Below are 20,905 nucleotides of genomic sequence, written 5' to 3'. Positions count from 1 at the left end.
TACAGAGTGAAGGAAGTCAGAAAAACAAATACCGTATGCTAACACATATATGTGGGATCTAGAAAAAAAATATGGTTCTGATGAACCTAGGGGCAGGACAGGAATAAAGACAGACATAGAGAATGGACTTGAGGACATGGGGAGGGGGAAGGGTAAGCTGGGACGAAGTGAAAGAGTAGCATTGACATATATACACTACCAAGTGTAAAATAGATAGCTAGTGGGAAGCAGCTGCATAACATGGGGAGATCAGCTCAGTGCTTTGTGACCACTTAGAGGGGTGTGATAGGGTGGGTGGGAGGGAGACTCAAGAGGGAGGGGATATGGGGATATATGTATACATATAGCTGATTCACTTTGTTATACAGCAGAAACTAACACAACATTGTAAAGCAATTATACTCCAATAAAGATGTTAAAAAAAATAAAAGCAAAAGTCACTAATTGGGACCTAATCAAACTTATAAACTTTTGCATAGGCAAAGGAAACCATAAATAAAATGAAAAGACAACCTATGGACTGGGAGAAAATATTTGCAAAGGATGCAAATGATAAGGGCTTAATTTACAAAATATACAAACAGGTCATACAACTTAATAATAAAAAAAACAGACAACCTAACTGAAAAGTGGGCTGAAGACCGCAGTAGACATTTCTCCAAAGAAGACATACACATGTCCAACAGGCACATGAAAAGATGCTCAACATCACTAATTATTTGAGAAATGCAAATCAAAACTACAGTGAGGTACCACCTCACACTGGACAGACTAGTCATCATTAAAAAGTCTAAAAATAACAAGTTCTGGAGGGCGAGTATAGAAAAGGGAACCCTCCTACACTGTTGGTGGGAATGTAAATCAGTGCAGCCACTATAAAAAACAGTATGGATGGTCCTCAAAAACTAAAAATAGAGTTGCCATATGATCCAGCAATCCCACTCCTGGGCATATATCAGGACAAAACTCTAATTCGAAAAGATACATGGAGCCCAATGTTCATAAAAGCACTATTTCCAATACCCAAAACATGGAAACAACCTACATGTCCATTGACAGATGCATGGATAAAGAAGAGTGCTATATTTATATAAGAGAATATTACTCAGCCATAAACAAGAATGAAATAATGCCATTTGCAGCAACATGGATGGACCTAGAGATTAACCTACTAAGCAAAGTAAGTCAGAAGAGAAAGACAAATATCATATGGTATCACTTATGATGGAATCTAAAATATGACACAAATGAACTTATCTACGAAACAGAAACAGACTCAAGGACACAGAGAACAGACTTGTGGTTGCCAAGGGGCAGGGCAATGGGGGAGGTAAGGATTGGAAGTTTGGGATTAGCACATTCAAACTATTGTGTATAGGATGGATAAACAACAAGTGCCTACTGTACAGCAGGAGAACTATATTCAATATCTTTTGATAAACCACAATCGAAGAAATATGAAAAAGAATATATATATGTATAACTGAATCACTTTGCTCTATAGCAGACATTAACACAACATTGTAAATCAACTATACTTCAATAAAATAAAAAAAAAAAAAACCCCAAACCCAAATTCTTTATGTTTCTCCAAGGACAGTATTATCATACCCACACATTAATACTATCTGGAGATGCATTTTCATAATATTAAGAGTTCGGCAATTTAAACCACTCAGTGAGTAGAAACTAATTGCTAAGTGTTGAGGTGATACTGCATTATTTGTTTAGTATTGCAGAGATGAAAGGATCTGCAAGCCAGTAATTACAATTGCCCCTCAGTATCCAAGGGGATTTGGCTCCAGGACTCCCTCCCATGGGTACCAAAATCCGAGGATGTTCAATTCTCATGGTCAGCCCTCTGTGTCTGTGGGTGTGGAATCTGTAGATATATAGGGCTGACTGTACAAGTAGAACCTGCACTTGAACTTAGCTGGACTCAATTTATGCTTTGTGATCTTGAAAATGTTAACAAATTTAAAATTTGTTACTGTTCATTAAATTAGTTAACAAATTAAGAAACCCAAAGATTTGGTCATTGGAACCTCCAATCTGTAGCCAGTAGGTCAGAAGCACAGGTGACAATCTGGACTTGTGATTGGTCTCTGAGGTTGAGGGGGAAGGGGACACAGAGGGGACAAGAGTCTTGTAGGACTGAGCCCTTCCCCTGTGGAATCTGATGCTATTTCTGGGTAGACGGTGTCAGAATTTAGTTGAAATGTAGGACACCCAGCTGGTGTCACAGAATTGTCTGTTGCTGTGGAAAGCCTCCCCACACATTGGAATTGGTGATCAGAATTTCAGCTGCAGAGGGTGGCCACTAGCTCATATAGAATCTTTGTGCAAACTAGGGAAGAGGGGTCCCCTCGGGCAGATGCATTTTGGCACACAGTTTGGGGAGCAGACTGGTACCTGGGGGATTTATAAATTACAGCCTTTCCTTGCCCAGGTAGACACAGCCCCATGCCAGACTGCACCATGGGATTCAGTCACCTTTTACCTCTTCAATAAGTGCTTGGTGCAGCAATGCCTTGTGTCACCCTCCGTGTGACCTTCACCCCCCAGATCTTTGCCTGATCTCTATCTTGGCAGTAGGTGGTCTGGAGCCACAACGAGTCATCCATCCGCACTGGCGCAGGGTGTCAGGGTCAAGAACAGACCCAGCACTGCTGGCACTTAAGTCCTTCCCTGTCTCCCCTTTTATTTCTAATTCCCCAAGTTACACAGTAAGATAACCTATAAATTCTCCAGGTGATTTCAATATACCACTCTCCTCCACCATCCCCTGACTTACAACTACAAAGCAGAAATACTCACCCCTGGTGCACATTAGAATCACTTTCGGAGTTAAAAAAAGAATACCAATCCCCAGGCCCCATCCAAGGCCAATGAAATCAGAATTTCTGGGATAAGGCCCAGGTATCGGTATTTTAAAAACTTTCCCAGATATTTGAGCCCGTTAGGGCTGCTATAACAGAATACCATGGGCTGGGTGACCTAGAGGCAACAGAAATTTATTTCTTAAATTCTGGAGGCTGGGAAGTCCAAGATCAAGGTGCCGGCAGATTGGGTGTCTGGCACGGGCCCACTTCCTGGTCCTCACATGGTGGAAAGGACAAGGGAGCTCTCTGGGGTCTCTTTATAAGGGCACTAATCCCATTCATGAGGGCTCCACCCTCATGACCTAACTACCTCCCAAAGGCCCTCCCCCCATATACCATCACACTTGGGATTAGGGTTTCAACACATGAATTTTGGGGGGACACAAATATTCAGTCTGTAGCAGCAGGTGATTCTAACGTGCAGCCAAAGTTGAGAATGCTCTTCTAGGGTTAGTCTCCCTTGGTCCCCACATTTAGCCAAACGTAAGTGTCATCTAGTCCCTTGCTACTATGGCTCTGAAAATATTTCCTTCTAAATACAAACAAATATTTTAGTCCAGTAATAGAGAAATGAGGCCGCCTTTAGAGACATACCATATGGGTTTCCCCCGGTGGGTATACATTCAATGGAGACATCCGCTTTGGAAGAGGCACTAAAGGAGGCCTCTCTCTTATATATGGTTCTTTGTGGATTTTTCTCTGTAGTATCAGGGACAGAAAAATGGCCAACAAGATCAAGCCCAGCATTGCCATTAACACTATGAACCATAACTCGCTGTAGAACTCCATGCTTTTGCTCCCTGATCCTTTCTTTTCTCCAGGAGTTGTCAGCACCAGGCCTGCAAAACCCAGGGACAGAAAAGGGAAACGTTATGTCAGAAGGCAATTTTGTGATTTCTTGCTCTGTTGTTTAATAAATTAGAAAGGCATGTATAGTGCTTTGTTGCACTTGTGTTCAGGCTGGGGAAATGGTGCAGTGGGTCGGTGGGTGTAAGGAGAAGCTTACAGCCCTTGGGAGACCTTGCTGACACCTCTCAGGTTGGAAATTGCAGCTGCCTTGGCACCCTCCTGGGAAATACAGTTGGAGGGAGGATGAGGGGATTTTTAAGAGGGTTACCAAAGTAACCTTGGGAAAAGCTTACTTCACAGCTGTGTGCCTGGGGAGCAAAGTCCTTTCTGGGCTCATGTGAGGGTTGGATCCCAGACTAATATTGCTACAGAAACCCCATTACATACACAGTCAATGCTGTGTGGATCCAGGGTCCCCTCACTTCATGCAAAAGCCCTGTTCCTGCGAAGTTTCTTGCAAACTGGATTTTGAGACGTCAGATACCATTTTCCATTGGGATGTTAACAGCTTGTGCTCACTAACATGTGGTCTTTATAGTACTTCTTGTACTCTGGCCTCTCTGTTAAGTAACAAAAGCTCTGCAAGTCATCACTCAAATGCCCTGGGAGAGCTTCCTAGGGATGGAAATCCTTTAGCAAAGGGACCACTTACCTTTGATTTCTATTCAGGTGTTGAGAGTTCAGTTGATGTGATTCTCTGCACATGAGGGTGATAGACAGCTCACATTTAATGAGCATTTACCCTGTGCCAGTCCCTGTGCTAAGTAAGGGCTTTCCAGGGATGAAGGATAGAAGGATGGGGCGTAGCAGGATTGTCGTCTGTGGATGTGGGAAAGCTGGAATGAGCGGGGCAGACTCGGAAAGGCTTATGGGATCGCTGCAGAACAGCATTAAGCTGTGGAATCGCCGTCGGCCTGGCAATCTGAGTGGGAGAAAGTCTCAGAGATCCTCTCCATCCCAGCCCTTTGCTAGCACCAGCTCAGAAGCCTCTGGATCCACGCTGCCGCCATGCAGGCTGGCATGCAGCAGAGGGCCAGGGAGCTGCTCTTCTAAAGCCAATGCTCATGGCTAAGAGGAAGCAGGACAGACACAGCTGTAAATGCCTACTCTGTTGACAGCCTTCCCCCTTTCCAGCCCCTCAAGGACCGGATGGGTCTGCTTGGCCTTCACACCCACATTGTCAGGGGAAGTTGATTAAAGGGAAAGCATTTAGCAATGGGGTGAGGATGTTTAAGGGAGGGAGAGAAGGTGACTAAAATTAAAATTTGAACTCCATGAGAGGGGGGCTACACTTTGCTAACCCTAACTCTGAATCTGGAATATTATCGTTATTATCAACACAAATTGGCATTAGAGTATTTTCTCTTTCCTCTGACTTCCTCTATAAATTCACTTTTTTTGGTGCACAAATTCATATAGCTCTTTATTGACAGAATTGGTGGTTAGGAGAGAACTTCAGTCATATCTCTCTGCATCTACAATTCAGTGATTTGGCATTTTAAGAGTTTACCCTAACTCCTTGCCTAATGTAAGTTTCAAGAGGACTTAAAAAAATTCTTACAACACTTAACACAATTTCTTCCATATGGTGTATGCTAAGATGTGTAGATACATATGTATAAACAAACATGTATGTATAAACAAACACAAATAGGTATAAACAAACATGCATGTTTCTTTAGGAAAATGAGTAGATACTACACTAAATATGATTTGAGTTAAATGTTTACCAAATCCAGTGCTGGTATCATATTGAATCAAAGGTGTCTTAACACTTCCTTCATCTGTAGTGCAGATGACCTGGAAAAAGAAAGCTAGACAAAGGTAAACGAGTCAGTTATTCAACATCTACAAATAGTGGGCACAGTTTCAGAAAAGCAATGTATTATAGCATGAAGAAGTCTGAAAACAGGATTCCACATCAAGTTATGAGGTTTTACCTACTATGCAAACTTATTTCTAACTTAAAAACTATCAAGAAAAACAGCTATTATTAGTGTAATAACATATATAACATATATGTTATTACATATATATTACCTATATAATAACATATATATGTAACAGAACTAAAGAAGTTTAGAGATTATATAGCAAAGGAAAAGAATTATCTGAAGAATAAAGGCTAATTCACAGAGTGTATCTTGTTCTGCATATAATCTGAACCTGTTCCTTTAAAACTTACAGGTGTTCCTTTCACTAGGCAACCCAGAGTTTCCTACTAAGCGGGAAGGCTCAACAGGGATCTGGGAAATCAAATGGTCTAAATACCTCTTACAGTAGCCAGGAGCCTGAGGGAAGTGAGTCTTGTAAGGTCACACAGATGATTAGAGGCCTGGCCAGGGATGGAACCCGTATTTCCCAAGTTTCAGGCCATCTCTCCATCACAACAAACTGCTCAGGTGACCAAGAACTGTGACCATGAAAATGTGTAACTGAATTGTTGTAAAAATGTTACTGATAAGTTTCAAATGCTGTAAATGCAATGCTGGAGCTCATTGTTTACCTGCCCCTTTTAGCCAAAATAAATAGTACATATTTTCAAGGAAACTAAAAAAATCAACCACTAATGAATTCATTGTATAAAACCAGATTGCCCAAAAGGGCCTCACATCTATTGGTCCTGTGGCCATGTTGATCATTAGAAAATACTTAGTACCTTGAAAAGCTTTTTCTCATTTCAATTTAAAAACAAGACAAACAGAAGAAGGACATGTAATTAAATAGGGAGAAAGTATTCAGTTTTAGAGGGAAGAGCGTTGTTACTTCAAGAACAGATACCGATGTTGGTTAAGGAAAGCCCTTACTCAGGGTCTAAGATTTGGGGATGGTCATGGCCTGATTACGCTCTCTTTGGAGGCTGTGGATGCATCGAGAAAGTCTCCGAAGTCCCTAAAAGTGTATTATTTCGGGATACTCTTTGCCTGTGGGTTTTATTTCTCTAGTGCACATAACCTGCCCTCTGGTCTTGTTCCTGGGGACCCTCACGTCAGCAGAGGCAGTGCTCAGAGGACCACATCAGAAGGGTCATCAGGAAAACCTGACTGACGCTGAACAGTCGCTTTCCCACGAGAAGTGACCACTTAACCCAGGACATGTTAATGACGACCATCTGAGGTCACCTTTCAGATCGTCAAATTGAGCATCTCAGAAAGCTGGGAAACCCAGCTTCTTGTGCCCTGAGAAATGGGAGCGGGAAACTCACTTCTGTCCGCGGTCTTTGGGATGTAGAGGGTGGTGTCGAGGCCACTGTACACGCGCTGCCCTCCATCGGTCAAGACGAACTCCTTCAGCCGCCCGTTCAGCAGGAAGGAGCCACTCCAGTCCACACATACCACGGATAGATTGCTGTCCACCGAGAAAGGGGCACGGTACTGGGGCACTGTTGGGAGAAGGATGTAAATTCTAAAAACAGTTGGACGAAGGTTCTAGTTCTAAAAATAGTTGAGAGAAGGTTGCAAGTTCTAAAAATAGTTGGACGAAGGTTCTAGTTCTAAAAATAGTTGAGAGAAGGTTGCAAGTTCTAAAAATAGGTGGAAGAAGTTTCTAAGTTCTAAAAATAAGTGGGAGAAGGTTCTAAGTTCTAAAAATATGTGGGAGAAGGTTGTAAGTTCTAAAAATAGTGTGGTGTGTGTGTGCTTTTTATTTTAAAATATGAGCACACATTTTTTTTGTCCTTGCTGGAACCCTTCCTATTTCCCTTACTGCTTGAAGGAAAAACCTGGCTTTGGCGGTGAAAAGAAAACCATGGGAACACATGTGAAATGCTTTCTCAGCAATGTTGCACCTGCTTTCCAAAAAAACAATCAATGGAGAGTGGTGTTTTATGAAATACAACTATTAACACACAATGGTTCTGCTCATCAGCGTAGCCCCGGAGCTCATATTTTGTTGCATTTTCCTTCTTTTAACAGGTAAAGTATCCTTAACACTATTAACTACAGTGGATAGCTATTTTTCATATCAAATCAATATTTATTGCTACAAAGCCCCAAGGACTAGATGAAGTTAATATTTTATTTTCTCCTAACTGAACTGCTTAGATGGTGAATTATGTTCTTTTGGCACCCATTTATTTTTAAAGCTTTTTCTTGAACCGTTCGTTTGTTTTCTAAGATAGTTAAAAAGCCTTGCAAATAGCAATTCGAGTATAATAATTCATTGCCCTGACTAATCAATCAATAGCACAGTACATTAGTATATAATCAAGCTCAGGTCTCCTAAGTATTATATCAGATAGAGAAGCAACTTTGTGTGCATTTAACAGGAATGAGCCCTTTTCATTTTTCAACTCCTTACTAAAATAAAGGAAGAATAATCCTTAACTGAGGCTCATCTTTTAAATGAATCATTTTTGTAGGAACAAATGAAGGGATACCATATCATCTTGTCAAGTCAGAAGAGATTTATTTCATGAGATCTCATTTTCTCCAAAATAATCAATACATTTGTAAGAGCATTAAGATCCAGCTATATATGAAACTGGCTTTTAAGAAAAGAAAAAAAAAGTGAGTGGTAAAAATAAATTGGATATCCTTTTTTCCTTTAAAAATTAAATCCATCTGTTGCTGATGTGAGGAAATATAACAAAATAAGGAATAATTATGCTTTTGTGATCATAAGATTCAACCATGAAGACAAATTTGATTCTCATCTTTTAAAATAAGATATTTTCATAAAGTCATAGGAAAATTTTTCTGCAAATACTGAAACAAGAGCTATCAAGCCCTCTTTAAATACTTTTTTTTTTTTAACACAAATTGTGCCTAATATCACAATGGAACATACTATTGTATTTGTCTGTGGCTTCCCTCTGTCACTTAATTTCGGTAGATTTCCACTTCTCCCCTACATCATAACAGTACAGACAAGGAGAAGGCTTGTAAATAGTAGAAAAATAGAAAGGTAGGGGCTTTATTTGCCTTGCAGGATTTGGAGATCTTCCTGAGGAAAAAGAGTGATCAAACTATCAAAATAATCAGGAATAACGGATTTGAAGACTGAGAAAATGATAACAGCTACTATGCCAATAAAGTAGTACAATGCAAGTACAATAAAGTATTTGATGTACTTTATTTCATTTAATCCTCAAAACAATCTTGTAAGAATTAGTTCCTAATTTTTCATGTGAGGAGACTAAGGTTTAGAGAGATCAAATAATCTGCTTAATGTCAGTAGCTGGTAGGGGACAAAGGATCTGAACCCAGGCCTGCTTAACGCCAAAGCCCTTGTTTTTTTATAATCAGTACACATTTATTTAAAGGAGCATGATTTACTAATTCACTTTATGGGTGCCCTTCAGTGGTGAGTGGTTCATCCTCATTGTTAAATATTCAGGAATTCTGTGAGTTGGTTATTAAACCCAGCCACTATTAAAAATTAAATCATAAAAACCTAAATAAATTATATTAAAACAAAGGTAATAAATATTAAAACTCTGTAACTTCTTAATTATTTCACTACCTTTTATTATCTATGCTCTCATGCTGTTTAAATCTCTTGTATCTGGATGGTGGAAATATTATATAATTGTACACGATCTTTTCCCAACTCTGTGTTCAGTGCTGTCACGTTGGCAACTTGAAATCAGCCAAGTAGGAGTACTTACACCATGGAAATTGGTGAGCACTTCAAATCAGGACATTTTTCTTTCATGGAGGCCAGTTGTTAAACATTTACACCTCACTTCTGCTCTTCCACTGCAGGTGTAATTCAGGCAGAGGGGGCAGAATATGTTGCTAATGCTTCTCTAGACCCTTTTCTGATCACGTTTATATAAAATTGCAAATACTATTTTCAAAGCATCTTCTGGTTTGTATTCTTCGATCCACATTTTCTGCTAGTTTGTATAATGAGTTAAAAGGAACATAAATGGTATTTAAACCCCATACAATAGCCAGTCAACTATTGTGTTTTTCCATGTCTGTGGATCCAGTAAACAGATTAAGAGAACCCTTTCTCCTTCAGCGCTACTGCAACCTTCAGCCACTTCTTCAATGTCAAGGAAGAATAGAAAGGCAGGACATCTTAAATCTGTTCATTCTGTTCTTCCAGCATAAGGGGAAAATGTCTGGCAAAAACTGAGTTTCATGTTGAAAAAGAGAATTGGTGATAAACTGCAAACCTCACATAGCTGTTTTGGCCTGGCTTTCTGGTGATACACACACAAAACCTGGAATAATTAGCAAAATTAGCTTATAAATATACAGATCTCCCTTGACTTAGGATGGGGTTACGCCTGATAAACCCATCACAAATTGAAAATATCCTAAGTTGAAAATGCACTTAATACACATAAGCTACCAAACATCATAGCTTAGCCTAGCCTACCTTAAATGTGCTCAGAACACTTACATTAGCCTACTGGGCAGAAATCATTTAATGCAAAGTCTATTTTATAATAAACGGTTGAGTATCTCCTATAATTTATTGAAAACTGTACTGAAAGTGAAAAACAGAATGGGTGTTGGGTACAGAATGGTTGTAAGTGTATTGGTTGTTTACCCTTTTGATGGCATGGCTGACTGGGAGCTGCCCTCAGCATCACGAGAGAGAATCATACTACAGATCGCTAGCCTGACAAAGATCAAAATTCAAAGTCTGAAGTATAGTTTCTACTGAACGTGTATCACTTTGACACCATCGTGAAGTCAAACTATTGTACATAAGGGACAGTCTGTATTGTAAACGGTAATTGCTTCTCAAAGATGATGGTGGTGTTTTGTCCCATTCCTCGTATGGAGAAGTGTTTTTTATTAAGTCAGAATTCGTTTGACTACACTTTCATTTCAGGAATAAATGTTTCTCACAGTTCTTTTTGGGTTTGTGAAGAGAGGATAGTGAGAGGAATAGGCAAAAAGGTAAAGGAGGTTACACAATTAGGCAGTAGACGTTATGAAGAACGATTACACTTTGCTTTGATTATAGCTTGGGTGACAAAGGACACGGATTGTGTGGGGCCAACAATAAACGTGAGACGTTCTGGATGCTTTCACTTACTCACTAAACAACACATTTTGGGTATCTAAGACACTCTGCCCAGTGCTGGAGATAAAATGGAGAGAATGAGAGCCAAAGGAAGCGCACACTAAAGGGGAAAGATGCGCCCTCTGTCGGGGGTCTGCCCAACTCAAGCTGGTTATGAGATGTTCAAAGGGAGGCGAGGAGGCTGGGTGTGAGGGTCTGGATTTCAAGCAGGGAGCTCGGGGAAGAGGTGACCATTTGGGAGTCAGCCTTCAGAACTGAAGCCTTGGAGGAGATGAACTCACCTGAAGAGGGAAGAAGTGAGGCAGGAAGGAGAGGAAAAAAGAGGGAAGGGGATAAAAGGGAAAGTGTGAGCAGAGAAAGTTTACGGTTGAGGCTTAAAAACCTTGGTTGGTGGAAGGTCAACCAACAAAGTTGACTAACACTGAACATCCAAAGATGCAGGTTTCCCAGGAAAGACTTGTCATGAAAACTAAGGGGAGCCACTTTTTACCAAGGATTGAGGCTTCAATCATGTTGAATGTTCCCAAGAAGTCAACGTGATTACTGGTGAAAAAAGCCCACTGGATTATCAGTGTGGAGGTCAAGGGCAAATTTAGGAAGAGATTTCCGTGCAGGGATGAGGTGGAAATCAGTGTGGAGGAAGTTAAAGAACATGTGGGAAGAAAGAAAATGGGGAAGCACTTGAAGACCATTCTTTAGAAGGGCTGTGCTCTGTGGGGAGCAGCCGGGGCAGGAACCAGAGGGGAAGTGGAGCCTGTTTGCTTAAACATTAGAAAGATGGAAGCAACAGTGTTACACTGAAGATTAAGGATAGAAAAAGGATGAATAGTAGTGAAGGAGGTGGTACTCAAAGCACAAGAGGCAGGTTTATTTCAGATGGAAGGACCACCCCTTCCTGCCGTGTCCGTGGCAGGAATGATGCAGATGCAGGACGCGTGGCTGTCTGGGGTGGGAAGGGAGCTAATTACTGACTGACGACATTTCCTTTCCTGGTGAATTACGAGGCAAGGAGTTCTGCCAAGACTCTAGGGAGAGGTGGGTGAGGATTGTATAGGCTTGTGGGAAGAGGAGGAGAAGAAGTGGAAGGTTTGAGGAGGGTGGAGAAGGTCTGAAATCTCTGTTACAGAAAGTAGGTAGTGAGTTGACCAGGTTAACACAGCAGTACCGAGGGTGCTGCTGAGCTGGGTGATCCTGAACTTAGAGTAACACTTCTACCTTCTAGGCGTGGAAACTGGAGGGACTTAAGCTCTGGCTTTAGCTCATCATATAGCTCCAGGAGCCTCAGTTCAGATTCTAATCAATGTGAATGGCTTCCTGGAATTGTAGTACACAGTCCATAGCCCTGCCTCAGTTTTCTCATCTATAAATTCGGTTAATAATAGTACTTAACTTCATAGGTTTGTGGTAAGGATGATTTGTAAAATGTTTGAACAGTGCCAGGAACGAGCAAGGGCTCTCTAAAAATGACCTCTTGCTAACATCCTGCCAAGTTATTGCTCAGGTACATTAAAGTCTTCGTATGAGGCAGGGAACTTTCACGAATGCATAACTCTTACATTTAAAAATGTCAGTGCCAGATACCGAAGATGAGGTTATAATCTGATATAATGTTTCTGGAAAGCAAATTTGCAATAAGTGTGCAAAGCCTTAAAATACTTAAAATTCCTGATGTAGTAAATTCCATTTGTTGCCATTTAAGAAGATAACCAGACATTCATTCACACAAAGATTTGTTCACAAACTTTCTCACCACATTTATAAAAGGAAAATATTAGAAACAACTGAAATGCCCAATTTATTCATAGGATGGAATGTTATATAGCCATTAACCTTGGTGGCTAAAGAGTTTTTAATGCCATGGGAAATGCAAATAAAATAATGTCAAGTATAAAAAGCAGACTATGAAATTTTCATTAGAGTATGATCTCAGCCAGGTAATAAAAACTCTGCATAAAAAAGGGACTAAAGGAATGAATTATGCCAAAATATTAATGGTGGTTGCCTCTGGGTGTGGTGGGATTATTAGCAGGACTGGCTTCATGGTTGTGTGACCTGTGCAGCTGCCCAGGATACCTCATGGAGAAGAATTATGGACTTAGTTTGATGCTCTGCTGTCATTATCTTGAAATTGTTAATGATTTTTGAACAAGGGGCCCCATATTTTCATTTTCCAGTGGAACCCACAAATTATGCAGCTGGCTCTAATTATAAGTACTTATTTTATTCTTAATACCTTTTGTATTTGCCATTTTTAAACAGTAGACATATAAACCTTATAAAATCTGAAAAGGGCTTATTTTATAGAAATGTAAGGAGGCCCCAATTGATTAGCTAATTGCCCTTTTCTGCACTCAGTAGCCCTTTTGCTTTTCCTGGCAGTGCCGTATATCAAAGCTTTCCAGAAATGCGAGCTATGACGCCACGTCGTTTGAAAAGAAAAGGAATGGCAAACTTCTCTAAAAAGTTATCTCAAAATAAATACAGAAAAAAAAAGTCATCTTAAGTGTTTGTTTTCGTCTTACCCATGTAGTAGCTTTCTCTTCATTGGTTTTCATCCCATTGCTACATGAAAAATCTTCCTAAACTCACTCTTGATCTCCATATTATTTAATCCAATGGGCATTTTCCCCCAATGGTCATCTTCATTGATGTCTCAGTAGCATTCAAAGGAACTGAACACTCAGTCCTTTTAGCAACCTTTTTTCCCCCTACCTTTCAGGACAAGCTTCCCCTCCGGCTGCCCTCCTGCCTTTTTGGCTTATGGTGGCGGCCACTTCTACTCACACTCTTTTTGGGTGACAAAGCTGATCCATTCAGAGGCCGTGCTGCCCACGTCATTGTGGGCCACCACCCTCAGCTTGTAGGTGGTGTAGGGCTGGAGACCCCCGAGGCTGGCTCTCGGCCCTGGCCCAGTGTACTTTGTCTCGGTTTGGCCGGGAGTACAGGGGGTGTCTGAATCCGGAGGGCAAGCCATGTAGAGTTGGAGCTCATAGCTGGAATGAGAATGGACACATAAAGAGAAAACAGGCAAAGGAAGTAGTCTAACTCTCTTTTAAACCTGTTGATATTTTGTTTTCACTGAACTGCCAGCTCTTTCAGATTCCCATTTGTGGGAGACTGCTCTCAGAAACACTTAATTTAATGCTGTTGGAAATGGGCAGCAGATGGAACCAGAGAAATGATAAGAGAAGTCACATGTATACACATGTTGCTGTCCCCCCAGCAGCCAGGAATCCCTGTTGGTAGAGATAAGATATTTCTCTCTTTTTAGAAGAGAGTGATAAAACTGTTCTTCTCTGTTGAAAATAAAGAATATCTTTTTTTCCTCCAGATTGTCTTGAGTGAAATAACTTCTTTGGTCTTTCAAACAGTGGTTCATTACGACATTTTAAATCAGATCAAGGAAATTCTGATTTAGTCACAGAAGTTCCTTATGTTCTAGCTGAGCCCTGTAGAATGAAAAATTCCAGGGAACCATGAGGAAGAGCACATCCTTTCAATGAATGGGAACACATTGCCTTGTCCTGTTTTTTGGCTGCACTGCGCGGCATGAGGGGCCAGGGATCGATCCTGTGCCCCTTGCAGTGGAAGTGCTGAGTCTTAGCCACTGGACCGCCAGGGAAGTCCTTGCCTCGTCTTTCTTATTTAAAGAAAATTTTGTTGTTCACCCTTCTATCCTTAGCTGATTTATGATTGAAACACTTTATGGGGAATGTGACCACTCAAATCAATTGATTTCTCTGTTCAATAGGTGAGTCTGTTCAATCAGCAAGTCTTCCTTGGGGAGGGCTGGGTAGCTGCGTATCTGTGCTCATGTCTTATTTCGGTTTATTTGTCCTTTTGGCTCTCCCACACTACCTTTGAATGACACCGTTGGGGAACAGCGGGGGACTCCACTGGAAGGAGGCTGTCCTCGAGGCCAGTGTCTGGATTTGGGGAGAGGACAGTCCTGATGGTGGAGCAGGATGAGTTCTCAGCTCTGCTGTTGGCCCTTGGCTGCAACAACTGAAGCAAGTGCAGGCCTCCACCCCAATGGAGTAGGTCGTGAAGGGCCGCAGGCCATGAAGCGTCTGCTGGGTGGCCAGGCCTTCAGCCAGCTGTAGGAGGAGAGAGAAGACTAGATGAGGCCCAGTCGCAAGTCACAGACAGTTGGTTCACTTTTATCGTGTACCACGTGTTCTATGAATAGAGTGCCGTGCTAGTTACTCTGGGAGATGCACCCTGGCATCTATCACAATATTTACCCTTAGGAATGACCAATCCAGCTGGAGAGGCATGGCTTAAACATGCAAAAACATGCAACGAGATAACAGTTTGATAGAAGTTTGAGGCAACAGGATAGAAATCACAGGGAACAATGTTGTCTATTACCATAAAGAGATATTGGAAAATGGCTCAAAACTCACAAAATACTGACCAAGTTCTGTGACCCTCAGAATGATGCCTTTTTGAAAAACAATATCTATATTTGAATTATATTTCTAAGTCAACATTCACTAAGGTCCATATTCTGCCATTGTTACTTGCATGTAATTTTGGGGTCAAAACTCCCCTCAAATCCCCTCAAATCTTAGAGTTGAGTATTTAAGAGCTTGGAATATATATTATATATATATTTGTATATTTACATATATTTAAGAGTTTGAAAGTCCATATCTTCCTCTAAGGGTGTTGATCTGTATGAAATATAGTTTTTTCCTCAGTCATCTTTGTTGCATTATAAAGTTTTTGGTTTATCTGGAGCAAATATTTTTACCTTATTGTGGTTTTATTAAGTGCTCTTTGGAATAGAAGAGCTCAGAAACTGGAAACTCATTTTCACATTGACATAAGCAACATAAGCAAGAAGAGCTACCTGTTGTTTAAAAAAATGCATACAAGTCACTCCAAATAGAAATTATTTTAGTTTATTACTATTATCATTTTATAAGCATGGATAATCAAGGGTTGATTGTATTTACATCATCTATATTTATTGAATCGGAAGCCTTGTAGAAAATATGCTAATATTTCTTTAACATTCCATACAAGACTTCCTTGCATGTGAGTTATCTTTTGAAATTGTGTTTCAATACCTGCTACGCTGGCCTCAGAGGATTTCTCCACACTTGCCAAAATTGTTCCCTCAATTGGTCTAAATAATTTATCATGTCATACCAGGATCTGTGCAATTTCTCTACGAGGTTTGTGTGAACAAAGTATTCTAATCTATACTTATTTATGAGAAATGTGAGAGTGACACCAGCTGTCCTGCAGAGAAAAGAGACTTCATCCCCTGGCAGGTAGTCTCTTCATTTAAATAATGCAGGAACTGGTCTAGTTGATTATTTAGTATCCCTTTCAGTGAATGGCTTGGCTAAAACAGTGTGAAAGATGATTTCCCTCCACAGACCATCTTGTCTCCTCGATGTGCCCCAAATGTGTTAATACACAAACAGTGGAGTAGGGCTGAGCTGAGCTGTTGTTTCTTCCAAAGACCTAGAACTTTCTAGAAGTCACCAAAACAAAGTCTGAGATTTCAGCGTGCTATTAGAGATTTGCTTGTGCCAGAATGGGGATTCCGAAGATATCCTCTGCTCTACTTTTTCCTTTTTCATATTAAGATTTACACCACCAACAGAGACCCTTTGTTGGCCCCTTACTATAAGCCACTACTACGTTGAGTGCTTGACATGTGTTTTCTAATTAAATTAATTCAACTAATTTGATTATCTCTAAAGTCTTAGGTTCCTTACAAGATCTGTGGAGTCTTTAATACCACATTTAGCCCTCCTCTCCCCAAGCATTTATGTATATTCTGTACGTTTCCTAACGCTATTTCTTTGCAGAGGGATCTTTGTGCCACTAAGGTCACCACAGGGCAATTGAGAACAGATGGATAAGAAAGAAGGATCAAGGGGAAGAAAAGCAAGGACACCATGGTTTATGATTTGTTTTAAATAAACTGATCAGAATACTGCTCTCACCACCGTCTGGGTCCCGCTGGTATCATTGGAGAACAATCTGTAGAGACTGACAATCCCGTTGGGCTTCCGGGGGGCGCTGATGTTGACCACTGCTTGGGTGGCAGAGACCGCATGGAACTTGGGGGCCCTGAGACCTTCCGGGGGGGCGGGCCCAGTTCTACACCGCGTCCAGCTACTGGGGGCTTTTCCTGCTGAATTCACGGCCCAGACCTCCAAAAAGAAATCCATAAGACCAGTCAAAAGCCAGATAACCTCAGGCTGCAGAGAAGTTGGCAACTCAGAGCAACTGAAAACAACAGAATGAGATAAACTTTGATCTTGAAACTTTGTAATTGCAAAGGAGGGCAGGTCCTTCCTGTTTTTTGCCTTTGACCCTGTGAACACAGAGGGGGTCCTATCAGAGTCCCGATTTCTGAACGCAAGGTGGCTGATGGCTGATTTAAGCCTAATGAAAAAATGCTCATCTCTGTGCGGGGTGTGGAGTGATTTTGTCAGCTTCTGCAACCTGAATGGATCTGCAGACTCCATAAAACTCAGCAATTCTTAAACCCCGTCCCCACCCAATCTGCATGAAAATTGAATTTTCCTTTCATCAAGGAGGGAATAAACATATGGAAGGAGGTGTAATCTTATTTATCAAGCACCATTTGTATAATTAAACACGAATATCCTAAAAGGTTGCCTTAGGTCATCATTTGCATGAGTAAGTAATTTGTAGAATGTCAGGTACAATAGACAGAGTAGATGGATGTGTGAGTGGATAGGGTTAAATTAGGCCCAATAATAGCCAACTACACAGTGATCAATCAGGATGATAGATCTAAATGACAATACGAGCAGACTGTCTGCATGTTTAGGAGTAGGAGTCTTCCTTAGCAAGCTTTCATGTTGTGCAAGTCTGACCTCAGGAAATTTTTCCCTCATTTGGTGTCTTTGTGTATTTATATATGTAAACATACACACACAAATATTACAATATATACAATATATACGCTATATATAATAATTACAATATATACCATTATATGATATATACATGTTTTATATAATTATATAGGTGTGTATATATATATATATATATATATATATATATATATATATATAAATTTGTTCTGAGCTTTTAAAGACAAGTCTGGAAAACTTGTTTGATTCTATAGTACACACGTTCTAGGTGTGCGGTGTTAAAAGAGCATGCGGAATGTTCAAAATACGAGATATTTAGAAAACACTGTAGGAGGATACTTTGCAGTGAGAGTTTAGTTTCATTTTTGTTTATTTTGCTTTCGCATCAATAATAATTTTAAGAGAATAAATAAATATTGGAGAGATTTTCAGTAGTTAGGCTAACTTCTATCAGTGTTTCTGTACTTTTTTTTTTTTTTGCAGATTTCTTTGTAAAAGTAAAATTTCTGATGTTGAATTGCTCTTGGATTGCTGTCAAATGCAAATCTCCAGCCTCTTGCTGATAGGATTGCCAGAAACCCTGTATTTTTCCCCGGTTTTATTGAGAAATAGTTGACATACATGCCACATTTTAAAAAGAGGTAACTAACCTACTTACAGAGCAGAACCTGTTCTTTTCAGAGCTCTGATCCATTTCTCTCATAGTTTGCATAATAACCACTAACATTTGTATAAATTCTATACTTTACAAAGCACTTTAACAAACGTTCACTGACTTGGTCCTCACGACACAACCTCGTAAGGTGGCTGGACAATGTATTATTAGCCCCTTTTACAGATGAGGAAATCAAGGCTCTGAAATGTGACTCTCTTGTTCAAGGTGACAGAAGTCACTAGAGCTGAAACTAGAATTCTACTCGCCAATAAATTTTATTGCTCTTCCCAGTAAACTGTGCTTTTGATTCTATATGTCATCCATACACATAAATAAGATACTCAGGATCATGAATATTAAATGACTTTTCTATAGACAATTACCTACCTGCAATTCTGGATTAGGTAAAGTCTCTTAGCTTGCAAGGGTAAATAGACATGCCCAGGTTGTCTCAAATGATAGAGGTTTGTTCTGATAGGCCCAGGGAAGTAAGGAGCAGGAAACTGTCTTAGCAATGGGGAAGCTAGGCTCCATGGAAACCAGAGTACAGGGCAGAACACAACTGTAGCTGCTCTTAGCATACGCTCTGGAATGGCCATGGTCAGTCTTACAACAGGGAGGGTAGCTATAGAAGGTAATTGATGAGGAGGTCAGATTTCAGGGCTGATGAGAAAGAGTCGTGGACTCCTCAGTCTGCTCCAGACTAACCTCTTTTACTGCAAATGTCTTGCTGTGGGGTAAGGGGAGTATTTTTGATTACACGACGAGTAACAAAGATTGAAAGGAAAATATTCTTGAGAAAGGGATGCAAAATAAGGTGCACATATTGATATCAAATTCTTTGCCAAGAGAAGGGCTTTGCTTGGTGATTTAAGGATATACAGAATTTTAGTGGGGGGCCACAGAGGATAGAGAAGAACACAAGGAGGAAAGTGCAACTGGGCTTGACAAAATAAAAATTCAGCAAGTTGCCAATTAATTACTGAGCATCCAATCTATTAAGGCTTTTTAATGCTGCTGTTGGCAGATAGGACTAGACCTCATGCCTTTCTGCGTTACATGGGCAAACGGGGGTGGAGGAGTCCTAGTTCCAAAATGTAATTTAATCCACGGTATTTTAAAATACTTGCATCTCAATAGTGTGGTATTTTGCTATGTATCTTTAGAAATATTCTCTTCTAAAACCTAGGCAATACAGAATTCCCCATCAGTAAGTGGAAATGTATGTAGGATCTAGTGTCTTTTGTCTTTGACAGGAGACCTTCATAATACAGTGCTTTTTTCCTAGTCTTTCTTTTTAGTATTCAATCAATTTGAGATCAAAATAGCATTCATATAAATCAACACGCTTATGCAAAGCAGGAGCAGCCTATTTATTACATAAGCTCCTCTGAAAATGAAAGCTGTTACAATGAAGAGAAAGCTGTGCTAATGAAGCATTATGGATTTCACAAATCTTGCACCAACAAGGCATTGTCTCTTATACCAAACCACCAGAAGAAAAGTCAAAAAGAAACTGTCAGTGATATTCTTTCTTTCTCTCTCTGTCTCTCTCTCTCGAGGTAAAAAGTCCTTTATCCAAAAATCGCTGTAGATTTTTGTCTATGCCCAGCTAAACAAGAGGTAAAGGAACTAGGGCTTTCCTGGTGGCTCAGGCGGTTAAGAATCCGCCTGCCAATGCCGGGGACACGGGTTCAAGCCCTGGTCCGGGAAGATCCCACATGCCGTGGAGCAACTAAGCCCGTGCGCCACAACTACTGAGACTACGCTCTAGAGCCCACGAGCCACAACTACTGAAGCCCGCGCGCCGAGAGCCCGTGCTCCGCAACAAGAGAAGCCACCGCAATGAGAAGCCCACACACCGCAATGAAGAGCAGCCCCTGCTCGCCGCAACTAGAGAAAGCCCGTGCGCAGCAACAAAGACCCAACGCAGCCAAAAAGAATAAATAGAGTAAAACAATAAAATAAAATAAATAAATTTATTTTAAAAAGATAAAGGAACTAAAGTATAGTTGAAGGTTCAGGATAAAAATACTAACAGATTATGCTTATGGTTTATTTCTACTGAGAAATAATGGCCCCAAGATTTTGGTCCATCTTTATATGGTAGAGAAAGAAAAAGCAGAGATCTTGAGTGGGAAAATTTGAGTAATATGCCCTGATCTTTTATTTTTAACGAATCAAGAAATTAAATATCTTGAGAACAGACATAGAGTTGCCTACTTTGTCTATCTCAATCTATCCTATCTATCTATCTATCTATCTATCTCTCTATCATCTATCGCCTATCTATCTACTTGTTACCTAACTGATAAGCCAATCCACCTGCTTTGTATCCCAAGATTCCCTCACACGATCATTGAATATATAAACAGTGTGTGAGCTACTCACAAAAAAGAAGGGACATTTTAAGAGCTGGAAACAGAAGTACAGCTTATGAATTCCATGGCCAAGAGAAAAAAAAGTAAGGATACTTTTATCTTTCATTTATTCAGAATATCCTTAAACCCACAGCATCAGTGGAATTGAACATATTTTTTTATAATTAAAAAATTAGATGATTAATATTTCCACTAAAGTAACTTATTATGTGGGTGTAATGAACACTCGCACATGTGTGTATACACACACACACACACACACACACACACATACATTATAAG

General features: G+C 40.3%; 1 protein-coding gene across 1 annotated transcript in view; it reads right to left on the bottom strand.

Moving 5' to 3' along the window:
- USH2A (usherin) overlaps positions 1-20,905 on the bottom strand; it is a 795,295-nt gene that overhangs the window by 30,531 nt on the left and 743,859 nt on the right. The window contains exons 64-69 of the mRNA XM_068538548.1: positions 16,685-16,894; positions 14,577-14,815; positions 13,503-13,711; positions 6,937-7,113; positions 5,462-5,545; positions 3,477-3,721 (exon numbers count right to left, since the gene is read on the bottom strand). Of these exons, the coding sequence (XP_068394649.1) occupies positions 3,477-3,721; positions 5,462-5,545; positions 6,937-7,113; positions 13,503-13,711; positions 14,577-14,815; positions 16,685-16,894 (1,164 nt within the window). The remainder of the gene's footprint in view (positions 1-3,476; positions 3,722-5,461; positions 5,546-6,936; positions 7,114-13,502; positions 13,712-14,576; positions 14,816-16,684; positions 16,895-20,905) is intronic.

The sequence above is a fragment of the Eschrichtius robustus genome, chromosome 3, assembly GCF_028021215.1.
Source record: "Eschrichtius robustus isolate mEscRob2 chromosome 3, mEscRob2.pri, whole genome shotgun sequence".
Lineage (NCBI taxonomy): Eukaryota > Metazoa > Chordata > Mammalia > Artiodactyla > Eschrichtiidae > Eschrichtius > Eschrichtius robustus.
Note: the sequence above shows the minus strand (reverse complement) of the source record. Positions and strands in the feature narration are given on the sequence as shown.